Source organism: Urocampus carinirostris, chromosome 13 (assembly GCF_059441175.1).
Source record: "Urocampus carinirostris isolate Australia breed hairy pipefish chromosome 13, RoL_Ucar_1.0, whole genome shotgun sequence".
Lineage (NCBI taxonomy): Eukaryota > Metazoa > Chordata > Actinopteri > Syngnathiformes > Syngnathidae > Urocampus > Urocampus carinirostris.
The window spans coordinates 39,934,205-39,959,190 of NC_142361.1; the positions used below are offsets into that span (position 1 = coordinate 39,934,205).

At 41.9% G+C, this 24,986-nt stretch overlaps 1 protein-coding gene across 2 annotated transcripts in view; it reads left to right on the plus strand.

Moving 5' to 3' along the window:
- Positions 1–5,941: 5,941 nt before the first annotated feature.
- The window catches only part of stk32c (serine/threonine kinase 32C), a 105,630-nt gene continuing 86,585 nt past the window's right edge, over positions 5,942–24,986 (plus strand). Inside the window, exons 1-2 of one of the 2 annotated variants that reach the window (XM_088352106.1) lie at positions 5,942–6,240; positions 6,322–6,429. In XM_088352106.1, coding sequence (XP_088208232.1) covers positions 6,348–6,429 — 82 coding nt within the window. In that variant the 5' untranslated portion in view covers positions 5,942–6,240; positions 6,322–6,347. Of the gene's footprint in view, positions 6,430–24,986 lie in introns of both variants that reach the window. The other variant, XR_015852586.1, reaches the window with a different exon arrangement.

Sequence of the window (24,986 nt, forward strand, 5' to 3'; positions counted from 1 at the left end):
TTTATACAAGTTACATTTATTGAATGCAATGAAGATTTTTTACAGAGAAGGCTTAAGTTCAATGACAGGTCACGCCGTTCTGAATGTGAATGTTTTGTTTAGTTCTGTTGATAAAAGAATTCTGACGCAGATGGTAGGCGATGTTTGGAGAGCAAAGCCCTGATGACGTGGAAACGCGCGGGGATGTTTTGACCGGTCCAGACATCGAGGCGACGAGGTGGAGCCCCATGGGAGGAGCCGACACGCCAGCTTGGGAGAAAGGCGCGGGCAGGGGAAGAACTTCGTAAGATCGAAGGACAATCGAGAGATGGGCTCGACGAAGAGCGACTGTAATTCGGCTAATTCGATGGAATTCACTTAGTTTATTAATTTAGAAATGAAATCTGCCCCCGTGTGGAAATGCCGGTCTCTTGTTCATTTTTCCATAAAGAAACGCGCATGCATTGTTAGGCCAATGTAAGTTGTGTTTGGTTAATGAAGTCTGATAACTAAATCGAACAATTTGGAAAACGATACATTTTTTAATGTATTATTTTCTTAACACTACTGTGTTAATAGTCAAGTCAAGTCATGTTTATTTGTATAGCCCATAATCACAAAGAGTCTCAAAGACTATTGAAAACTACAGACTTATGACAACATCATCTGATCTAAAACCTACATGAGGGCAAGGAAAAACTCAAAAACCTCAACATGATGAACAGTCATGTCAAGTCAAGTCATGTTTATTTGTATAGCTTTTTAATCACAAAGAGTCTCAAAGAGCTGCACAGACCATTGCAAACTACAGACTATTATGACACCATCCACTGATCTAAAACCTACATGAGGGCAAGGAAAAACTCAAAAATTTTAGCATGAGGAAAGTCAAGTCAAGTGAAGTCATGTTTATTTGTATAGCCCTTAATCACAAGGAGTTTCAAAGGGTTGCAAAGACCACAGATTTGCAAACCACAGACCATTATGACACCATCCCCTGATCTAAAACCTACATGAGGGGAAGGAAAAACTCAAAAACCTCAACATGAGGAATAGTCAAGTCAAATGAAGTCATGTTTATTTGTATAGCCCTTAATCACAAGGAGTCTCAAAGGGCTGTACGGACTACAAACTATTATGACACCATCCCCTGATCTAAAACCTATACGGGGGCAAGGAAAAACTCAAAAACTTTAGCATGAGGAAAGTCAAGTCAAGTGAAATCCTGTTTATTTGTGTAACATCGGTTTCCAGTTTCGTTCCCGTCTATTTTTGTCCTGTTTATTATTCTCTCCAGTTTTCGTTCCCGACTCGTTCGTCCTGTTGTATTTCGATATCCTGTTTCATTATAAATCCTGTCTGTCCCGTCCTGTCCGATATCGACCCCATCTGTACGATATATACGCAATTGGTATCAATCTCGTCGGTTTCTGGCTATCAAGAGACCAGAACAGACCAAGAAACCCCAGAGCATTCGTTTCAGTTCTTTATTTAAGGAAGCGTTCAGGGCTTGCGGGAGACGTAATGGCCGTCAGACGTCAGCAGCGGAGCCGGAGATATAGCTTCGGCTCAAGTGGCCAATCGGAGTGCGAAAGTCAGGCAGATCGAGTTTACAGGGGCTGGAGAGGAGATCGAAGCGTGGGACGGAAACAGGTCGGATCGGAAGCAGGGAGAAACAGGTAAGCAGAGTTCTTAGACGAATGGGACATCAGGAGAGTCATGTTGGAGAAATATAGGTCGAATTCTTCTCGTACGCTTTCAAAGAAATGCAGGAATGCAGATGACGTCAGAGGGAGTTTCTTGTTTTATTGTTGCATCTTCAGTGTCTCAAGATAACTCAGAACATTTTAGACATGCGTGGTCTTTTATAGCTTCAAATGAGTAAAACTGAAAGGGGGGTCCAGCCCCGTGAGAGGGCTTACGTAACTTCTTTGGAAATTTTTTTCCCTCAGTTTTCTCAGAAACACTTCCCTTAAGGAGGATTGTTTGTACTAATTCGTCTGCCAAAACTGTCCCGAAAGTCTGATGTCAGCACGTTTCTAATTGTTTGTACTAATTCATCTGCCAAGACTTTCCCGAAAGTCTGATGTCAGCACGTCTCTTTTCCACAACAGTCACACAGAGTTTCAAACGTACACTCTGACGAGGAGGTCTGGGCGCAGCGTGCTTAAGAGCGAAGTGCCAGCCAATCAGAAGGCACCCACATGATTGCTTCAGGTGATCAGAGTTAGTAATCATGACACTGGCTTCCTGTCTTTCCACGCCAGAATTCTGTCTAACGTGCATTTCCCATAAAATAAAAGGCTTGTGTGAGAAACGTCACGCGTTTGGGTCCTGATCCTGCTCCGGTTCATGACAGCGTAATATTAATATTCCTCAAAATTGAATGTGTAATTATCGTAACATTTGTGTACAAACATTTCACGGCAATGTAGAATTTCAATTCACGTTGAGCGATTTCCCCAGCAGGCTTGTCTTATCGAGTAACCTTGTCAGTCGTGAGATGAGAAAAATGACTCCTCCGTTCATTGTGCAGCAGCAAGATCTCCTGTGGAGGGCTGTCTCGGTCTTGTCATAGTGAAGAGCCGCAGGTTATCGATATTTTTTTTTTACATCTGGCTAAAAATATGACATTGGAACCAGAAGGATTCAACCGCGTGGCACGTGATGTCTCCTAGGGAACAGAGGTGACACCGGAGAAGCAGGACAGGGTGCAATTTTAGTGGACAGCCGGGACGTCTCTTTGAGAAGGGAGCAGATGGCAAGGATGCATGCGCATGGAGAAACTGTCTCTGCTTGGAGTTAAGGTGCCTTTGATTCTTCTGGAGGTGTCGCGCTCACTTTTCGTTGAGCATTGGGGTGATGTGCTCAAAATCAGTGTCTTGTGGTTTACATTACCTCGAAAACAAGACCAACAACAACAACAAAGGTCTCTCCTCGAAGTTAAGGTGCCTTTGATTCTTCTGGAGGTGTCGCACTCACTTTGCGTTGAGCATTGGGGTGGTATGCTCAAAATCAGTGTCTTGTGGTTTGCATTACCTGGAAAATAAGACCAACAACAACCGTCTCTACTCGGAGTTAAGGTGCCTTTGATTCTTCTGGAGGTGTCGCGCTCACTTTTCGTCTAGCATTGGGGTGGTGTGCTCAAAATCAGTGTCTTGTGGTTTACATTACCTCGAAAAGAACAACAACAACAACAAAAATATTTGCAATAAAGCCCCTCGGCTACATATCATTCTAATTGACACTATTGGATGAACCTGTACCTTTAAAAGCAGCTGTACATCAGGTGATAAATTCCATAAACAGGCTTTCCTAATACAACGCATTTTTTTAATTACACATTATAAATCAGGGGTGTCAAACTCATTTGAACTCGAGGGCCACACGATAGAGCAAACATTCTCTCGGGGGCTGGACTAGTAGGTTAGAGCGAAAGAAAAAGAGAGAAAAAGAAATGAGAGAAAGAGAAGGTGAGAAAAAGAGAGAGGGTGGGACAAAGAAAGAGAGAAAAAAGAGCGAGAATGTGAGAAACAAAAGAGATAAAAAGAGATGAAAGAAAGAAATCCAAAGAGAAGTAGAAAGAGAGAAAGAGAGAAGGAGAGAAAAGAGAAGGAGAAAGAGATAGAAGGGGAAAGCAAGATAGACAGAGTGAAAGTGACATGAACCGGAGCAGGATCAGGACCCAAACGCGTGACGCTTCTCACAAAAGCCTTTTATTTTACGGGGTGTTTAATGGGGAATCATGCACGTTCAGGCAGCAGTCTGGCGTGAAATGATAGGAAGCCAGAGGCCGACGAGATCGATACCAATTGCCCGAGCAGATATCGGACAGATGGGGTCGATACCGGACAGGACGGGAAACACAGGATTGATATCAAAACAGGATATCGAAATTAAACAGGACAAACTAGTGAAGAATGATTAATTAGGTAGCCAATTTATAGCTATTAATCAAGAAATGCAGAAAATTCAACAAAGTTAAATATTGGAACTTTGTAAAGAACGCCAAATATTTTTAATGAACTTCTGAAATGATTTTACTGACAGAAAAAAATATTTATTTATTCGTCATATAACATTTTAAAAGGAGGATTAAGTCGTCTTATGTATAAGTTGTACAATTCAGATTTTCATACTGACTTTTAGTTGTTTACTTATTTACCGTGATAGACTTCTGCATTGTTTTTGCCTTAAACAACAGCCATCATGTGCCGATTCTGTTAGGACCAGAACGAAGACAGGACCCACTTGCGTTGCATTTCTCACAAGTTTGCTGGACGCGGGAAGCAGGTCGCTCTGAACGCGGAAGTGGATCTTCCCTGACGAGCGATGGTGGTGTCGGGAAGAGAAAAAACAGGTCAGTAGCCGGGACAGGAGAGCAAAAACGTGGTCGTAAGCGAGTCGTAAGCCAGGAAAGGAGAGTAGACGTGGTCGGGGACAAAAAGAGGTCAAAAGCCGGGACGGGAGAGTAGGCGTGGTCAGGATCAAAAACAGGTCGAACGCGGGGGACAGACGGGAGCAGAAACAGGTGGGAGTCAGGGTCGAAAAAGGCTTGTTTAGTGTTAACTGAGGTTCGCAGACGGACTGACAAAAGGGGACAGATAGGAGTGGGTTTAAATAGGGACAGAGAGGCAGAGTCCGAGACAGTTGGCGCCAAAGGAGCGGGCATAGGTGAAGTATATTGATAATCATGACAGATTCCTCAGAAAGAGTATTGTGTTGGTTAACTTGGTGTTGTGATTTGTTAGCTCTGTTGAAATATTTCGGCTTTTTATTTGCACAAGGATTATTTTCTCTAGATATCTGTTCCTGTTTCTTCAAATGGTCCATCCTTCAACCCGTCCACCCCAAACCCCCGTCCATCCCTGTCATGATTACCGATGTGACTCAGTTGTGCCAGCTCCTTTGGCGCCAACTGCCTCAGACTCTGATTGGCTCCCTATCACTATTTAAACCCACGTCTATCTGTCATCTGTAATCAGTCCGTCTGCGAACCTCAGTTTACTCTAGGCAAGCCTTTTCGACCCTGACTCCCACCTATTTTTGCTCCCGTCTGTTCCCTGGCTTCGACCCGTTTTTGATCCTGATCACGTCTACTCTCCTCTCATGGCTTACGACTCGCTTCCTATCCCGACCACTTTTTTTGCTCTCCTGTCCCGGCTACTGACCCATTTTTTCCCCCGTTCCCGACACTGCCATCGCTCGCCACAGAAGTCCCACTTCCTGTGACCTATTTCCCGCAACCAGCGATCACCGGATCATGTGTGCAATCCTTTCCTTTCTTCCAATAAAACTGAGAGAAACGGAACGCAAGTGGGTCCTGTCCCCGTTCTGGTCCTGACACTCCCTCCCTCACTCCCTCCTTCGTCTATTCTGCTTCTCCTCGTTAGGGCTGGATGCATCTGCTTTACTTTGACTTTAAATGAATTATGGTATGTATTTTTAGAAACAAATGAAGAATTTCATCTCAAAACCAAAATCAGTACCGCATAACAGTTATCGTATTCGACTTTTTGTAAGAAAACAAATCAAATCACCCAATTTGCGTGGGCTTCTTTTAATTTATATTTCTAAAATCATCAAATAATGTAACACTGTATGTTAGGTTCGAATAACACGATAGAGAATAAAACATTTAAAGAGTTTTATTGGGCTTTTTCGTGACCGATCACTGGGTAATTGTCAAGTAACATGAAGGAAAATAAGCAACTTCCGTTTATTACTTTCAGCATAAACTCCATTTGGAAACGTTATCTTGTCACATTTTAAGTCATTCCTTATGCAGTAAACCCTTTTATGTCATATTTATCGTTGTATGTCTGCTTAATTCAACGATTGCGATAGTAGAATTGTATCATTTTTCAATCAAAGTAACGTCATGATAAATATAATTAACTGATGACGTCATTTCTTAGCAATCGCGTGTAAAATTGCAAATGAAACTCGAGAAACCCAACACGTGTGTGTGATTAAGCAAGCGAAGTAAGCTATTACTCTTAAAACTAAATATAAGCACTTCCGGTGTTGTAACATCGTTTAGCTTTACGCGCTCCGAGCGGGGAGGCTGGAGTCTGCGTGGTTTCCTCCCACAGCCCACGGAAGACAAACGAACACGAAAGACAAGCCGAACGTTGCCGGTGGAACTTGCTTCAACACCAGAAACAACAACAACCTTCCTTTTTAGATGAGGAAAATGTCTTCCACTCGCTCCACCCGCCAGACTACAGAATAGTCACGCGTGGTATTCCCAAATACTCGGTATGCGTGGAATGTGCGCCCATATAGAAATCCCGTTTCTCGATTTTCGTCTTCCACTCTGAGGTTGAGTTTCCTTTCAAGAAGCAAGGAATGCTATCTGAGCATCAATGTTTCACTGGGGAAAGTGGAAGAAGAGGATGGGAGTCAATAGTTCTTCAAAGAGACCCGTTTTCGACGAAAAGGAAGATGGTAAGTGACCGCAAAGTCCTCCTAAGACTCTTCTGAACGTGCCTGTCGATGAATATTTCATATTGATACTTATTGATCTCCACCTCATTTGCATTAGCTTCGTTAAAGTTGATTTTGCATTAAAAGAAACTACGAACACAGTATTTTACAGTTGAATATAATGGAGAGGAACTGTCTTTACTGCCATTGATATCAACGTGGATTGATATGGCACTTGATAAAGACTTTAAAGATAAAAGATTAAAATGTCTGAAATATCAATATCAATGTCAATGAAATGAAATGAAATGATCTGCATTTCTATAGCGCTTTTCAAGTCAATGACCTCCCAAAGCGCTTTACAATGTGCTTCACATTTCCCAATAGCGGTCGTGCAGCCATGTAAGGCGCTAACCTGCTTATTGGGGGTCTTAGGGGTTCAGTGTCTTACCCAAGGACACTTCGGCATGTAACACGGACAAGCCGGGATTCGAACTGGGATCCCTTGATCCCAAGACGAGCGCTCTACCTCCTGAGCTACACCTTCTTCATATTATTCTATTATTTCTTTCTTAAATGCAATAGTTGTACGCACTACTCCTCTTTTTTCACCTGTAGCAACTTTGCTGCTTGCACCAAGCTTCTTCCGAGGCATAATTAGGGTTTAAAACACTCCCTTCACCGCTTTTAAAAAACGAAAACAGAAAAGAAGTGCGCGTTGCCGTGACAACAGTTCTTCACGAGGGGTAGGGGCAATCTACACTCGTACGCCGCTCCGCGTCACCCCTAGCGTACCGGCGTTCGAACTCCGATTTTTTTGAACGAAAAGCGAAGCAAGAATTTCTCGAAATTTTTGGTCGAGAACCGATTTGTTCGAACTGAGAGGCGTTCGAAAACCGAGGTTCCACTGTATATATATATATATATATATATATATAGATTTGTATCAAAATAGGGTCTCTAGGCGCCTTCTTCCAGACCAAACTCCATGCAGGCACTCGTTTTTGCATTCAATTAACGTGCCGAAAGAAGCATAAATTGCGCAACACAATGAATCAACGATGAAATGCGTTGCAACGCTTTTAATAATTGATTTTAATCGATTTTATTAAATATTTGTTGCAGCCCTTCTCTAAGCCGGTTTGTTCATGTTTTAAGGGAGTCCTACAATAGCAGTATTTTCCTCAATCAATAAATAAAGTCTACTCTTGCACCAAATCATTGAAAAATATGCCCATGCATGCATGAATCCTTCGAGACAGGAACGAGTAGAAGAGAGTTAATTGCATAATTAAAGCAAGATTAGTGTCATGCACGGAAGTAATGTTAATTCACGATGGCTTGTCACTAAGGGAAATAAGCCTCTCTGAAGTCCACTGCTGAATCTTGATGAAAAAAGTATAGAGCTGCAGTGTTCAACTTGAGTAAATGAGGTCATTTCACCACGGGGGTATATATGCTCATATTGGTTTCACAGCTTGCATGATTTCAAGGAGGAATCATCAATTTGATGAGGTCTTTTTGCAAAGTAACATCTGTAAGTGCGAAATGATTTCTAGAAGATGTCGTTTGACGTGTTTATCGGTTATGGCAGCTTTTCTCAACCTTTTTGGAGCCAATCTCGAAGCACGCTATTTATCGAAATGATTCAGGATTCAATTCCCAGCCCCAATTTAATGTTGAGCTTTAATGAAACAATAAGAATCATACACAGGGTAGGATATCGGGATCATACTCGTATTTTATTCAGCAGGGTTGGGTAGGGTTACTTTAACTTGATTACCTTCAATGACTTTTGGATTACTCCAATACCAAATATGCTAATAAAAGACAAAATAAACTAAATAGGAATCAAATGACTCAATTATGTGCAGGCTAGGGGAGTAACGGAATACATGGAACGGCAAAAATGATGTTGGCAAGCTATTTGGATTTATTTTCATTTTGTTTCTGACGCGTTTTATGTTAGTTTTGCCGGAGATCATAGAGATCAAAGCCAGGAGAGAAAGCTTACCACGTGTTGTGAGTCATCATTTGATTCATATTTAGTTTCTTTTGTCTTTTATTAGCATATTTGGTATTATCCAGGACAATCCAGAGTCTAACTGTAGAAAATATTTACTCCTAAACACACGATTATGCCAACAGATAAAAAAAAAAAAAAAAATCCGCCTAAAAGCATTTTTGCTTCATTGGACGTCCCTTGTAGTAATCCGTTCGTTAGGCTCAAAAAATTCCCCTTTTAAAAATAAACATACTCTAAAACTTATTCCCAATATAAATTTGTGGTCATCACGGCTCAGGAGCTATCACACGTTGATAATTTTTGTTGATAATTTTCCTGTAACTTAAGACTTAATCCTTAACCCTTTAATGTCCCGCCGGACTGTTGATAAACCAATAAGTGTCTGTACGATGTCACCAATCACCGAAATACGTCATTGGAAAAGCTTAAACTCTTGGTTTTCAAAATATATTCTTGATAGGAACTTCATGGTCAGTCCTAAACAAGATGACTACAAAGCCGGTGTCACTCACCAATTGTATCCCCTGGCCGTCATCCAATAAATCCAACATCTGCCAAAATGGCTTCGTTATATCCAGGACAATCCAGAGTCCAACTGTGGAAAATATTTACTCCTAAACACACGATTATGCCAACAGGTAAAAAAAGAAAAAAAAAAAAATCTGCCTAAAAGCATTTTTGCTTCATTGGACGTTCCTTGGAGTATTCCGTTCGTTTGGCTCCACAAATTCCCCTTTTAAAAATAAACATACTCGTAAACGTATTCCTAATATGGTTGTTAGCCCGGGACCCTTTGATTAACACCACTCTCGGCCAATAGCAAGCTTTTTTCACCCCATTCACAGCCCGTGTTAGCCTTCAAGGGCCGATTTGATGAAAATTAGATCGCCTCCTGTCGTTCTAAATGTCTTCAGACAGAAGTAACCGATTCAAATGATGATTGTCAAATTGGTTAGCCAATGAAATTCACAACATCATTTATGTAATTTTCTGGGGGTGTTTATTCATCCATCCATCTATCCATTATCTGCACCGCATATCCTCAGTAGGGTCGAGGGGGTGCTTGAGCACATCCAAGTCATCTTTGGGAGTGGGCAGGGGACATTCTGAACTGGTTGCCAGCCAATCACAGGGCCGGACAATTTGCTCACTCATTCACACCTAGGGACAATTTGGACTGGCCAATCAACCTGACATGCATGTTTTTGGAGTGCCTGGAGGAAACCCGCACAAGAACGGGGAGAACATGCAAGCTCCACACAGGAGGTTCGATCTCATGACCTCAGAACTGTGCCGCACACGCGCTAACCACCGCGCCGCCGTTCTGCCTCGGGGTGTATTCAACACAACGCAATTCGTGAATCATTTTTGCGAACCATTGTTACGCGCATGTGTGCACAATCATTAATTGACTTCCAGAAGTCAAACATTTACAATTTTTTCACAACGTCTAAAACAAAATCTCCCAAGTAAAATACACATTAGCAAAGGTTTTAGTGTTGTAAAATGTTCATCCTTAATGGCTGCTTTTGGAAATGCCTCAGAAAAATGTGTAAAATATAATGTTTCGTTCTTCAGATTATGATCAAATTTGAAAAGATACCAGGTAAGGCTTCAAGCTATTGTCTGATACCCATACTACACTCATCTGCAGGCATTTAATCGCAAAAAAAACTTGAATTGCCTCAAGAAAGGTTAAGAAACACTATTAAAAAACTGAAATTGCCTTTTTGTCATTATTATTTTGCCATATTGTGCAGGTCATAACATTATTTTATTGACATATTTATCAGTTGCATAGGTCGTAGAAAACAAATGGGAGGATGGCTGTCTAAAAGTGAATACAGTAATCCCTCGGTTATCGCGGTTAATGGGGACCGAGACCACCCGCGAAAACTGAAAATCCGCAAAGTAGCGGCGCCCCTTCAAAAATGCTTAAAAAAAAACGTATACAGTATACCCCCCCTTTAACTAGCGGCATAGAACGGCAAATACACGAAACCACGCATAATTAGTCGTGTTTAGGTAGTACAAACAACCGTTCGCTTTTGGTATAATAAAGTCAAACTTGAGATGAAATGTGACAGAAGAGAATATACTTACGTCACGTCGCCGAGTTTCTCCATGATAAACAGCGCCACATAAGAAGGGGGTGAGGTGGGAGGAGTTGAAGGAGGTGGGGGGTGAGCGAAGCGGTAACTCACCATGACCAAGCATTGTGTCAGGGCCTCCCCCTCCCCTTCACAATAAGAGTGTCCACACCGTGTCCTCAGTTGACATAAGCTCGCGCTTGCTCAAGTCAATAAATGCTTTTATTGAGAAGGTAAGGTATATTGTTTAGACCCGCGAAGCTCTGAACCCGCTAAAGTGGAACCGCGAACTAGCGAGGTTCCGCTGTAGTGTGTAGTGAGTGCAGGCGTGTAAAGCTTAACACCCGGGACCGCTACACCGCACCCTGTTGTGTTGAAAGTGATTTTACGTCACATGGAGCACCGTTGTGCATCTTGCTAGACTTGCCATGCATCTAAAATAATCTAGCCTTATGATAACGTGCTGAATTTAAGTTGTGCATAACTCCTGAAGTCGATTAAAAGATAGTCATAACCAATGTTCCCTGTCATTTTCCTTACGGGTCTGAGCGTTCACACAAAGACGGTGAGCAACGCTTGAAACGACAGTGAGCAACCATAATCCCAAGTGTGGCAAGATAATTCATTATCAAACATGTCCAAAACTTGACATCACGTTACATTTTGCTGAGTTTCCGGCAATGCAAAATTATTTTTCTCATGTACTGTTGCAAAGGTTGTACGGCCTACAAACGTCATTTGTTTATACAATTCTTTCACTAGATTTCCATTTCTTTTTATTTCCTGATATATTTTGTCGCATAATATTAACATTTTTGGGGGCTTATTTCGTCGGTTGGAAGATACAGAACTGTACTTAATCACATTTTTTAGTGGAAGTACAATGTTGGCAACAAGATTGAGGAAATTATTTGAATGCAACACAAACTTTTTCTTCTTTTTTCCATGTTTTTTTCTACTCTTTTAAAAATTCCTTTAAAAAAAATCTCGTTGTGTATATTTTTTCCGAGCTGTTACTTTTTTCTTTTTGTTCTCTGTTTACTTTTTTCCTACGTTTCTTTCTTTTCTTTTTTTTCTGGCTTTTTTTTCTCTTCCTTTTGTTCCTTTTTTTCCTCAGCTTTTCACTACTTTTTCATTTTGGTATTTTTTTCTTTTTTGTTCTATTCCGCCCTTCTTTTAAGTCATTTTGTGCATAGTTTTACATCATATTTGGTCATGTTGGGATGAAAGAAGCAAAAACAACCTGAAGAGCCGTTTAAGACCCGAAAGAGCCGGCTCCTTTTAGTGAGCCGAGCCGAAGAAGCCGGTTCTCGACCAACTCTACTGACTTTACTCAACTTGGTTCTCCTTCGACTCGACTTCATAATACCGCATTTAGAACACAGTGTCACGGGAACCCGTGTATTTTTGCCTTCATGCACTGTAACTTTGACTTAAGTTGTTTTTAATTAGCAATTTTGAGCCCTGATTTTTGTGCGCTGGCTAGCTTTCCTTGTGCGCCGAGAATGTGCGAGCAGTGCGCAATTGCGCACGGGTGCAGCTTAGAGGGAACACTGGTCATAACATACTTTAGGAATAAACAGCCCAATTTATAGTATTATTGAAGCAAGAATTAGGTTTATAGAGGGTGTACTTGTACTCTTTTGGTGTCATGTGACACATCCTATCCCTTTCCTCTCCTTACAATTAATCAATGGGTCTTATAATTTAGGGTTTGTACGGGTGCTTGAAATCCTTGAAAATGTTGTCATCGAGACGGGAAGTAATAAATGCGTGAATTATAATCTCTGCATCGGACTGAGACAGCATAGGGCGAATTTGAGCAATGTTGCGAGGATGGGAAAAATCTGTTCTAATAATGTTTTGAACGTGTGTTTGAAAGGACAGATTGGGGTCAAATATGGCACCTACATTTTTCTCGGGGTTATATTACATTTGCTAATGTTCAAAGACGTTTTTGAGAACAAGTCACGGCATTTAGATGGACCAATAACGAACATTTCGGTCCAGAGCCATCGCTTTGAAAATGCTGGTCTACTCGTGATCCCAAGAGCCAAGAAGAAATCAGTAGATTCGAAAACGTTCCCTATTCGAGCTCCATTGCTGTGGAATGCTCTTCCCCCTGATATTAGATCTGCAACCTCAGTAGAAATTTTTAAATCCAAGCTTAAAACACAGTTCTATTCTATAGGATATGAATAACCTATATATTTTTTGACAATATCTGTGTATTATTTGTTATTACAACATCCATTGCAGCCTGGTCATCCTGGAAGGGGGACAACCTCATGTGTGGTCCCTTCTCTAGGTTTCTTCATTTTCCTCATGTTGAGGTTTTTGAGTTTTTCCTTGCCTTCATGTCACTTTCAGATCAGGGGATGGTGTCATAATAGTCTGTAGTTTTCAATAGTCTGTGGTCTGTGCAGCCCTTTGAGACTCTTTGTGACTAAGGACTATATAAATAAACATGACTTGACTTTGAAAGGCAATTTTTCCATTTCTCAAATTTTTTACCCTTAAAAGAAGGAATCTGGGGTGAATCGTGTATTTCGCAGAGCCACAAATAGATCTGCGATGTGCGTATGTGATTTTTAATCGAATATGTGACATATGTTTTTGAGCTCTTGAGTAAGTCGCAAATACATTTGTGCATCTGAACAATACGTGTGTAAACACTCCCCATGTAGGTGTTGTGTAAAATGACAGTAACTTACATTTTCAGTTGCAAGAAGTTCTTCCCATTCCAATTTACCACTGACCCATAATGAAATGTCATAATTGACATGTAATCCTTGCACTAATACACATTTCCTAGTGCCCTGTTTATGCACCGGTCCTTTATGGCGTGCCCTGTGGGGATTTGATATGCTTTATAGGACAAGCTGCCAGTAATCACAAGGCAGAAGAAATGCATTTGTGAAACAAAGCCACCAGAGGGCAGAGTTTTTAAGCAAACTTGTGACACTTTCAACAACAACAATTTCAAGCATGAACAAGCACATCATCCAAAATTCAAGTATTTTGCAACCCTAAAAATACAACGTTAAAATTCAAGTCAAGTCATGTTTATTTGTATAGCCATTAATCACAGTCTCAGACCACAGATTATTGCAAACTACAGACTATTATGACACCACCCCCTGATCTAAAACCTACATGAAGGCAAGGAAAAACCCAAAAACGTCAACTCATGTTAATTTGTGATGCCCTTAATCACAAGGAGTCTCAAAGGGCTGCACAGACCACAGGTTATAGCAAACTACAGACTATTATGACACCATCCCCTGATCTAAAACCTACATGAAGGCAAGGAAAAACCCAAAAACGTCAACTTATGTTTATTTGTTAGGCCCTTAATGACAAAGAGTCTCAAAGGGCTGCACAGGCCACAGATTATAGCAAACTACAGACTATTATGACACCATCCCCTGATCTAAAACCTACATGAGGGCAAGGAAAAACCCCAAAACTTCAAGTCCTGTTAATTTGTGACGCCCTTAATCAAAAGGAGTCTCAAAGGGCTGCACAGACCACAGATTATTGAAAACCACAGACTATTATGACACCATCCCCTGATCTAAAACCTACATGAGGGCAAATAATACACAGATATTGTCAACATAAAATATAGGTTATTCATATGCTATAGAATAGAATTGTGTTTTAAGCCTAGATTTAAAAATCCTAGAATTATCCCATGAAAAAGGTGTCCGGACCCTGTTATTATATCAATTACATTTGAAAGAATGACCACAAATGACTGTTTTGAACAGATGTTTCATTTGTGTGAAGGTTGTTTATTTTCTTCTTCTATTCCTTTGTACACTGCAGATTCCTGGCCAGCAATTTGGCCTTGGCAGAGTTTTGTCTCTTGAGTGCTCTGGCTAATTCATTTGCTTTAATTAGGATGGAGTGTATCATCATTGAAACTTATTTACTGTTAATGGCGGTCTTCTCTCCTTGGAAACTTTAGAAGTGAGGTTTCTGCTGTTTGGTTCTTTTCCGAAGCAGTTGATTCCTTTACATCTGGTTCCATCTCCTGCATTTATAAGAAATAGAAGTGTGAATTGTTGATGCTGTTTCTGTGGGTGTCTTTGAGGTTTACAGCATTCAACTTCCCTCGAAGAAGAGTATTTAGTTTGGTTGGTTGTTTGGTTCCCTTCACCACTAGGGTCATGGGGGCACCATTTCCTGTGGTATTTCCCAGGAGAGTATAGCCTGGTGGCACCCATCCCTCTCCAGGCGAACAGTTTGCATTTAATAAAAAATAAAAAATAGAATTTTAATTTGGAGAATCATTTGTCTCAGTCCTGATTTTCCTGTTTCAACATAAACATTACTTTGTGGTTGCATGGATATGTGTGTGGTTGGAAACCAAGAATAAATCCAGCAAAGTGTGAATTCATTTTTGCATTAATGGTTTAGGATTGTTAAGTTTATAGTCTATTGGACACTCAAAACAAGGAAATAGTCAAGTCATATTTATTTGTGATGCCCTTAATCACAAAGAGTCTCAAAGGGCTGCACAGATGAAAGACTATTGCAAACTACATACTATTATGACACCATCCCCTGATTTAATGCCTCCATGAGGGCAACTACTACACAGATATTGTCAACATAAAATATAGGTTATGCATATGCTATAGAATAGAAGTGTTTTTTCGGCTTAGATTTAAACATTTCCACTGAGGTTGCAGATCCGATCTCAGGGGGAAGAGCATTCCACAGCACCCGGGCCCCAATGGAGAACACTCTAGAACCTGCGGAAATCTCTTCTTGGTTCTTGGGATCACGAGTAGACCAGCGTTTTCCAGCGAAGGCGCCGGACCGGAACATAGGGCAACATTAAATCTGAAAGATATGAGGGAGCAAGTCCATGCATGATTTGGTATACTACCAACAGAACCTTAAAATCACGTCTTAAGCTAACAGGGAGCCAATGCAGGTTAGCTAAAATCAGGGTACTGTGATCAAACGTTCTTGTCTTAGTTAAAAGCCTTGCTGCAGCATTTTGTACCAGCTACAAGCTCTTGATTTTGGACTTCAGGAGAAGTAGTGCATTACAGTCATCGAGACGGGAGGTAAAAAAACGCATGAATTATAATCTCCGCATCCGACTGAGACAGCAATGAATTTTGAACTTACAAGGAGAAAGACCAAAATAAGAAATTCCCACCTGTTCTAAAAGCCCACCCCTGAGCCTCAGGATTTTATTAAATCTCCTAGGTTACAAAGCAGATCTGCCCAAAGGTTGCCAGAATCAAAGAATAGAAACATGATTGTCCCATAGTGACAACAGTATAAACAGGTCAAAACAATGAACAATAGTGAGTTATTTTAGTCAAAAAAATGAACTTAAAAACAGTAGAAAGGGCAGCACGGCGGCGCAGTGGTTAGCGCATGTGCGGCACAGTTCATGTCTTGGGAACCTCCTGCGTGGGTTCAAATCCAGCTCCAGACTTCCCGTGCGGAGTTTGTATGTTCTCCCCGTGCTTGCGTGGGTTTCCTCCAGGCAATCCCACATTCCAAAAACATGGATGTCAGGTTAATTGGCCGGTCCAAATTGTCCCTAGGTGTGAATGAGCGAGTGAGTTGTCTGTCCCTGTGTGCCCTGCGATTGGCTGGCAACCAATTCAGGGTGTCCCCTGCCCACTGCCCGATTATGCTGGGATGGGCTCCAGCACCCCCGCGACCCTACTGAGGATAAGCGGTGTAGCTAATGAGATGAGAAAACAGTAGAAACTTATCTTCATGTTTAAAGAAAAAAATGGAGAATACAACAAAGAAGTAGTCGATAGAAAATGTCAGTTATAAAATCTTTGAAGATTGCAATGCTTTGTTTTATTACCTAATCATTGGTTTTGTGTCATGATTAGCGATTGGAATCAGTTGCGCCCGCTCATTTGGCTCCCTTTCCCTATTTAAACCCAGTCCTGTCAATCCCCTGTTGTCAGTCCGTCTGGGAACCTCTGTTTATACAAGGCAAGCCTTTTTTCGACCCTGACTCCCGCCTGTCCTGTTTTTGCTCCCGTTTGCCTCCGGCTACTACCTTTTTTGATCCCGACCACGTCTGCTTTCCCGTCCCGACTTACGACCCATTTTTTGATCCCGACTACGTGTACTCTCCCGTCCTGGCTCGCAACTCGTTTCCGACCCCGACAACGCTTTGCTTCTCAGCAATGTTGAAAGGGGTGTTGTATTTCAAATATATAACATTTTACCCCAAGGCAGGCGCTCATGTAGCCAAAACCTAATTTATCCTTGTCGTGACATGGCCTTTAAACAAACTAGAACTGTAACTACACTGACGATTAACTAGTCCGGGAGTGTTTTCATCTTTCCATCCGCCTCGTTTTTAGAAAGATACTCAAGACCTCAGTGGGCTTCTGCAGGGAAAGAATCATTACGGGCAGGGTTTGATATAATTTTCTATCTATCTACCCTGGTCATATCCCTCGAGAGAGGTGACCGACAGCAACACAGACAAATACAGAAATAAAGAAAATAAAAAGAGAAAAGTAGCAAAAAACACACAAAAATTTTTTGGACCATGGCCAACCCAAATGCCCAAAACACCCAAACAAGTTAGGTACCTGGGCACTTAAGTCGGTCACGCTTTCGTCCCTCCAGATGAAACGGGACACAAGAAAGCGGCCATATCACTCGAGTCAGGGTAACACACTCTTCTGTTCAACAGCAAGGCCCGACAGCTTTCGCTGGTTTACCCCTGCCGCATCATAGAGGTGCCCTGTATTTTGTATTTTGTATTTGTATTCAGCCAGTATAAACCATAAACATGATATATACAATAAATCATTTCACACGCGAACTCTCAATAATGATAATACAATAAGATGTAAAAGAATAGAGTAATAAAAATACTGTAGTGTAGAATACAAAGTAATTATATAGAATAGTTTAAAAAGAAATGATATGTAAATAAAAAGACTAGAGTAGAATAGGTCAGAGGAACGTCGTTGGCAAAATAATACTATACATAATAACTCCCGTTGAACGTGCGAATAGCGGAAGGGTAAAAACTCTCTTTAAGACGTGTAGTCTTGCTCACAATGGAGCGAAGACGGCGACCTGACGGCAGGTCATCAAAGTACCTGCGAGCAGGGTGACTGGGATCGTCCATAATTTTTAGTGTCCGTTTTCTAGTTCGTTCGATGTAGATACTTTGTAGGGACGGGAGGCCAGTACCTATTATTTCCTCTGCCGCCCTCACTACTGATTCCGTCTTTTACAATTCTTTCTGATTGACACGACCAAACCAAACTGTGATTGACAGAGTTAAAACGGATTCAATGATAGCGCGATAAAAATTGACTAGAATGAATCGACGGACTCCGAATGATTTGAGTTGACGAAGGGAGAAGAGCCTTTGTCCGGCTGACTTTTGAATATCAATAGCATTGACAGTCCATGTGAGGTCAGCTGACAAGTAAGTACCCACAAACTTGAATGAATGGACCAGTTCCACCTCACTACCATTAATTGACAGTGGCACATGCGGGGGAGGCTTAGTACGGAACCGTAGCACTCACGTCCGTGATCATGAAAACTTTTTTTTGCATCCCTTAGAACGCGTCCAAACATCCCACTACCCTTTCACAACATCTCTCTACTCATTCCTATCACCAACACATTTTTTTAAGCTGACATATTTTCTTTCAATTTTCATTCCCCCCGTTGACTTCATCTCCATTCTAAACATGCACCAATCCAAAAGCCCAGTGTGCCGTATCTGCTTTTCTTATTTCTTTACCAGGGGAAGAAAGACACTGCTATCTCGAAAGGATCATTTGCAAGCACAAAAGAGGTCGACATGGTAATTTTACCCTACCTTTGAATCGATCCTCGGTCTAAAAATAGCATTTGTTCAGTATGCTATTGAATCATTGTATATTTTTGATCTCCCTTGTTAAAGCCTGAGGGTAATTTCCACTTATGTGGACAATAAGCCTCCATTCTTGGTCCGCCTGAATGTCTGAGTGTGCGTGACTTCTCTTCCCATCAAGTGTACGAGGCAATAAAAGCAGATTTTGTCGAGGATAAAGATAGCTGCAGAGAGATGGCTGATACTTGTAGTGAATGCTAAGACACCCTCTTGCTTTCATCTTTGTTACAAACTCCTTTTTAGTGCTTTTATGAAACTCGAGTCGGTGCCCGCCTGCAGCCACTGGCACCTTACAAAGACCACCATTATCGGCAGTACCATGTAGTGCAAACTCATTTTAACTGGGGGGGGCCACACGATAAAACAAACATTCTGTCGGGGGCCGGATGAGTAGATTAAAGAGAACGAAAAAGAGGGATAAAGAAATAAGAGAAAGAGGGAGGGAAAAGAAGAGACGGCTGGACAAAGAAAGAGAGAGGGGGAGAGAGCGTGAGAAACAAAAAAGATATAAAGGGAAGTCGTGAGAGAGGGGGAAAGAAAGGGAGCAGAAGAAAGAAATCCAAAGAAAATGGAAAGACAGAAGGAGAGAAAAGAGAAAATAATTCATTCGTCTTATACCTAATTGGTATAATGGCGGCGCCCTCTGTTGGCTGCGGCTGCATCGACTCGCTACAACGGGTCAGGTGTATCGACATTTCGTTCTGTGTACATTGTTACAAAGAATGACAATACAAAGGAAATTATTATTATTATTATTATTAAGAGACAATTGGGTTTTTATATCCCAAGACAACATCTCATATTACTTTCGCCCGTCCCCCTCGCGATGACCTATGTGTTTATCTCCAAATGCACGCTACCAGACAGAATGTTTTGTCCTCATTCGATTTTCCCAATTTCCAAGAACTGTTGGGGCCGGCTTGACCGCATGTTCCCCGCCAAGAAGAACTTGGCAAAGAAGAACTTGGCAAAGAAGAATGTTATTCCTTGGCAGCCCAAGGCGATTAATAATAACATTCGCTGACATTTACACTCGGGAGAAACAAGCCGAAAATTTCCCATTTTAAACTAATGCGATCTCCTTATGTCAAGCTCGACTCCAATAATCCACAACAGGAAAAACGGATTGATGGCCGGGACGGGGTTGCAAAAACGTAGTCTAGTTCAGAAAAGGGGTCGGGGAATCAGGACAGGAGAAAGTCAGGGTCGATAAGGCTTGCCTAGCGTGAGCTGAGGTCTGCAGACGGACTGACAACCGGGGGGTTTAAAGAGTGACAGGCAGCCAATCAGCGTCGGAGGCAGTTGGCACCAAAGGAGCAGACTCTGGTGCCCCGCATCAGTAATCATAACACCTTGACTTGTAAAAATATGAAACATAACCATGGATTAAAAAAAAACACCATCTTTTCAATAAAACAACAGAAAAAAATGGTAATAACACAAGCAAAACACATCTTTCATTTAAAGAGGACTCTTGTTGTCGTGGGAGACTGGCTGCTCGGATATCACTTTTGTGAATATGCATTAAGTGCATTAGTCGGAGTAAAGCATGCGAACAGGCACAACAAAGGAGGCGACTGGGGACTTTTGCATTATTTATCGCCACTCTATGTTCTTAACGTTAGTCCACCAATTTAAAGGTTGAACACACGCACTGTCACAATCATATTCTAATCATTGAAAAGCAACCTTGCTTGACTGGAAGACACCGCCTGCAGGAGAGGGCACACTTAACAGAAGAACACTACAGTGGAACCTGGGTTCTCGACCATAATCGGTTCCAGAACCCTGTTCGAAAACCGATTTGTTCGATCACCGAAATCGTTTTTCCCATTAAAAATAATGTCAATCGTTTTAATCCGTTCCAACACCCTGAATGTTTACCTTGAATGTTTAACGGAAACATAAAGCTAACCCGGGCTAATCGTACGTTCGCGTTATCGTAATCTTCCGTACGAAAGATGACGCTTAAATGAACGTGTAAAAATAAAAAAATCAGGTCGTTTACAAGTCATTTAGCACCCGGGTCTCCACAACAAGTGGCGAGCGGTTCATCGGAAAGGGGGCTCCGTTCCAACACCCTGAATGTTGGGCTCTGTTCCAACACCCTGAATGTTTACCTTGAATGTTTAACATAAAGCTAACCCAGGCTAATCGTGTGTGGGCGTTATCGTAATCTTCCGTACGAAAGATTACGCTAACATGAACGTGTAAAAATAAAAAAAAGGATAAAGAAAAGAATTATGAATAGGATTTCTTACCTTTGTGGTGGTCAGCAGAAGGCGCAGGCAAGATCAGACACTCGCACACTTCCTTCATATTTTGCCCTTATTTCTTTCTTAAATGCAATAGTTGTACGCACTACTTTTCTTTTTTCACCTGTAGCAACTTTGCCGCTTGCACTGACTTTCTTCAGAGGCATAGTAAGGGGCTAAAACACCCGTACGCCGCTCAGCATGGCACCCTAGCGTACGCTTTCACGCATTTCCGGCGTTCGAATTCCGATTTTTCGACCGAACAGCGAAGCAAGAATTTCTCGGAATTTTTGGTCGGACTCCCATTTGTTCGAACTGAGAGGCGTTCGAAAACCGAGGTTCCACAGTATTTAAAAAAAGTCATTTTTCTATGTACAGCTCCCAAGGGGTCCCAAATATCGTATCTATAAAATGCATTTGGAAATTTATGTGAAATAATTCCAAATTGCCGTTGGTGTTCACCAATTATTATCCAGGAATGCTCCTGCTTATGATCCTCTTATGAAATCATTGCCGCATACGATGAAGTAGTTTCCTTTTTTTCTTTTTGTGAGAACATGAGACCTATCGTCAGGAAACAGGACAGGAAACAGGAATTGAGAACCCAATCGTGTAACGTACTCACAGTTTATTAGGGAGAGGAGGAATGCGCGCACACTCGATCCGGGGATCGATGGTCGCGGAAGTGGATTGAAATCCGATCAAAAGAGTTTTAAAAATCAAACGGATCAGGCCAAAAATAAAACAGGATCAAACACAGGCAAATCCACAGAACGAGGCATTTCACACCGAGTCTTGCAGAAGTTTCACAGACGCTCTGACAACAAACGGCTCTAAGGAACGCGTTTAAGTGCTTCCCGGGAGCAATCTGTCAACGCGTTTCAGCCGGTGTCCATGGGCGGGGCCAATTGGGCGCTGTGACAACCGTGACAGAACCTGGCGCCACACGGCTGGGACCAATTGGGCGCCATGGCAACCGTGACACCTATTAGGACCAGTGATTGGGCGCACTGAACTTAGCTTCTGTTCTATACAGACACAACCCCGTGATAATACCTTACACCAGGGGTGTCAAACTCATTTTAACTCTGGGGCCACACGATAGAACAAACATTCTGTCGGGGGGCCGGACTAGTAGATTAAAGAGAAAGAAAAAGAGAGATAAAGAAATAAGAGGGAGGGAAAGGGAGAGAGGGCAGGACAAAGAAAGAAAAAGAGAGAGAGGGAGAGAGCGTGAGAAACAAAAGAGATAAAAAGTCGTAAGAGAGGGGAGAAAGAAAGGGAGAGGAAGAAATAAATCCAAAGAGAAATAGAAAGACAGAAAGAGAGAAAAGAGAAAAGAAACCTGTAGCTCGTTTTTCTCTTGCGCTTCTCTGAGTGTTGTCTCGCGGGCCGGATTCAATCCCTTAGCGGGCCTGATCTGGCCCCCGGGCCGCCTGTTTGACACCTGTGCCTTACACTTTAAAATCAGAGTTTTAATTAGACAAAATCTAGAATCCCATCAGTATTGGGCCCCTCATTTGATTTACAATTTTACTGGTTATAGCGTTGGCAACAAGGAAGTCAAGTTTACATTTTAATCATAGGATGTGCAATTGAAATTTCATAAAATTCAAATATGTCAACATAAAATTGTATTTTACAATGAAGATGTCAGGACCATAACGGAGACAGGACCCACTTGCGTTGCGTTTTTATTGGAAGGAAGAGAAAGGACTGCACCCACGATCCGGTGTACGTTGGGAAGTGGATCTTCCGTGGCGAGCGATGGCGGTGTCAGGGACGGAAAAAGTGGGTCGGTAGCCGGGACAGGAGAGCAGACGTGGTCAAGATCAAAAACGGGTCAAAACCAGGGACAGACGGGAGCAAAAAACAGGGCAGGTGGGAGTCAGGGTCGAAAAAGGCTTGCGTAGTGTTCAGAGGTTCGCAGACGGACTGACAAAAGGGGACAGACAGGACTGGGTTCAAAAACTGATCTGCGACAAATATATAAATAAATCTATAAATCTATATATTCATTCAGTTTTAATCATCACACTTAATTGGTAATACAAAGCAGTTATCACTTCAGATTTTTCAGTTCACAAAAATACTGTACATTATAAAAAAAATGCTGAAATATTAGTCTGTATATTCATGCAGTTTTAATCACTTCAGATTTTTCTGTTCATATATTCTTCGTGGTTAGCTGTCCCGCCACAGTTGTAATGCCTTCTCAAGGTCCAATCCATTATCATTCTCCTCATAGCGTCACCAGGAATATAATTGAGTCCATTTTGGCAGAAAAGTCCTTTTCTTGCTTGGAGTTTTCTTCTGTTTGTCTTTCGTCGAATCGTTCGCTTCAACACACGTGTTTTCCTTGCCTCCGCGGTCTTCTGAAGAATTTCTCCGCCGTTTTTCGTGCCGGAATTATTGCCGTTGTTACCACTTTCTGTATTATGTTTCGACTTATAACCGACACTGAAGAAATGACCCATTCTTTGTTGATTTGCACCTAATACTAACTGTTTTTACGGAGGCATACTTCTCTTTCACTCGACAACCACTAAAACAATGACGTCATCTCGAAGCAACGAGATATCGTTTGCCGAGATCAGCGCGAGACCAAAACAACAATGGCGGATCTGCCTGACGAAAGGTTTGGAGTGCGTTAAATCTTTGTTAAAAAAATAAGTCATCGGGTAATAATGACAATTTTGTGTCAAAGTTGTGTCCCCGGGACACACGTTGGTTTGAGACTATGCGTCCCCAGCAAAAATGATGCATTTAGGACACAGGGACGCCGGCAAACCAGAACACTGCATATCTCTCTCTTTCTCTGTTCCTGTCTTTCCGTCTCCGTACCTCTTCCGCCATGACACAACAAATATGCAGTATTGTACTATGATCTGTAAAAATGTGCAGTCGGTTACACTCTGTTGGTTTTACTTGTTCCGCTTTTGTTGCAGACTTGGATGCTGAATTTAGACGACTGGCACAGAAAATTACATAAGAAGCCAGCCCAGTTTTTGACAGTGATAAAGGATATACTTATGTATCTATTATTAGATAATGTATTTACTCAACCATAATTAGGACATAGTTCAGCAATCCAAACTTAATACCTCATGTGTGTTAGGAAATAAACTATTAAAATCTATTGTTTACCAAATTGTTCGAATGAGTTATCTGACTCCATTAACCAAACACGACTTACATTCGCCTAACAATGCATGCTCGCTTCTTTTTGTGAAAAGACGGACAAGAGACCGGTATTTCCACACGGGGACAGATTTAGTTTCTTAATGTATTTAACTAAGTGAACTCCATCGAATTAGTGTTCGTCTAGCCTCTCTCTCGTTCTCCCTCGATCGATCTTCGATTATCTCCGATCTTCTCTCGACCCACGTCTCTCTCCCAAGCTGGCGTGTCGGCTCCTCCCATGGGCGGGCCAGACACTCCCCACGTGACTCCACCTCGTCTCCTCTATGTCTGGACCCCGAGCGATTATCAAATCAGTGCCTGGCCTTCTCCGTCCTGTTATCAATAGAAGTAAACAAAACATTCGCTTTCGGAACGGCGTGACCTGTCATTGAACTTAAGCCTTCTCTGTGAAAAATCTTTATTGCATTCAATAGGTGTAACTTGTATAAAATCCTTTATAGTAAAATGTATAAAATCCTTCATGTGCAAATATATTTTAATGTTAAAACAAGTAATACTTATGTCAGGACCAGAACGAAGACAGGACCCACTGGCGTGCGATTCTCTTAGTTTTATTAGGAAGAAGGGAAAGGGTAGTATACACGATCCGTAGATCGTTGAGTGTGGGGAGCTGGTACTCAGACGCAGAAGTGGTATTTCCGGGGCGCGTGAAGGCAGTGTCGAGAGCGGGGAAAAACAGATCGATGGCCGGGACGGTGGAGCAAAAACGTAATCGAGTTCAGACAAGGGGTTGGAGCCGGGAATCAGGTCAGGAGAAAGTCAAAAAGGCTTGCCTAGCAGGGGCTGAGGTTGGCAGACGGACTGACAACTGGTGACAGGAAGGCAGGGGTTTGAAAAGAGATAAGCAGCCAGCCAATCAGCGTTTGAGGCAGTTGGCGCCAAAGGAGCAGACTCGGGTGCCTCGCATCCGTAATCATGACAAGTATTAGAATATTTAAATGTGCAACAAAATACAGTCACTGTCGTCTTATAGTGTGGTTAAACTCGCCGAGAGGTTTGTTTTTGTCAAATGCAAGCAGACCCAGGGGTCGGAGCCGGGAATCAAGCAGGAATCGGGACAGGAGAAAGTCAGGGTCGAAAAGGCTTGCCTAGCAGGA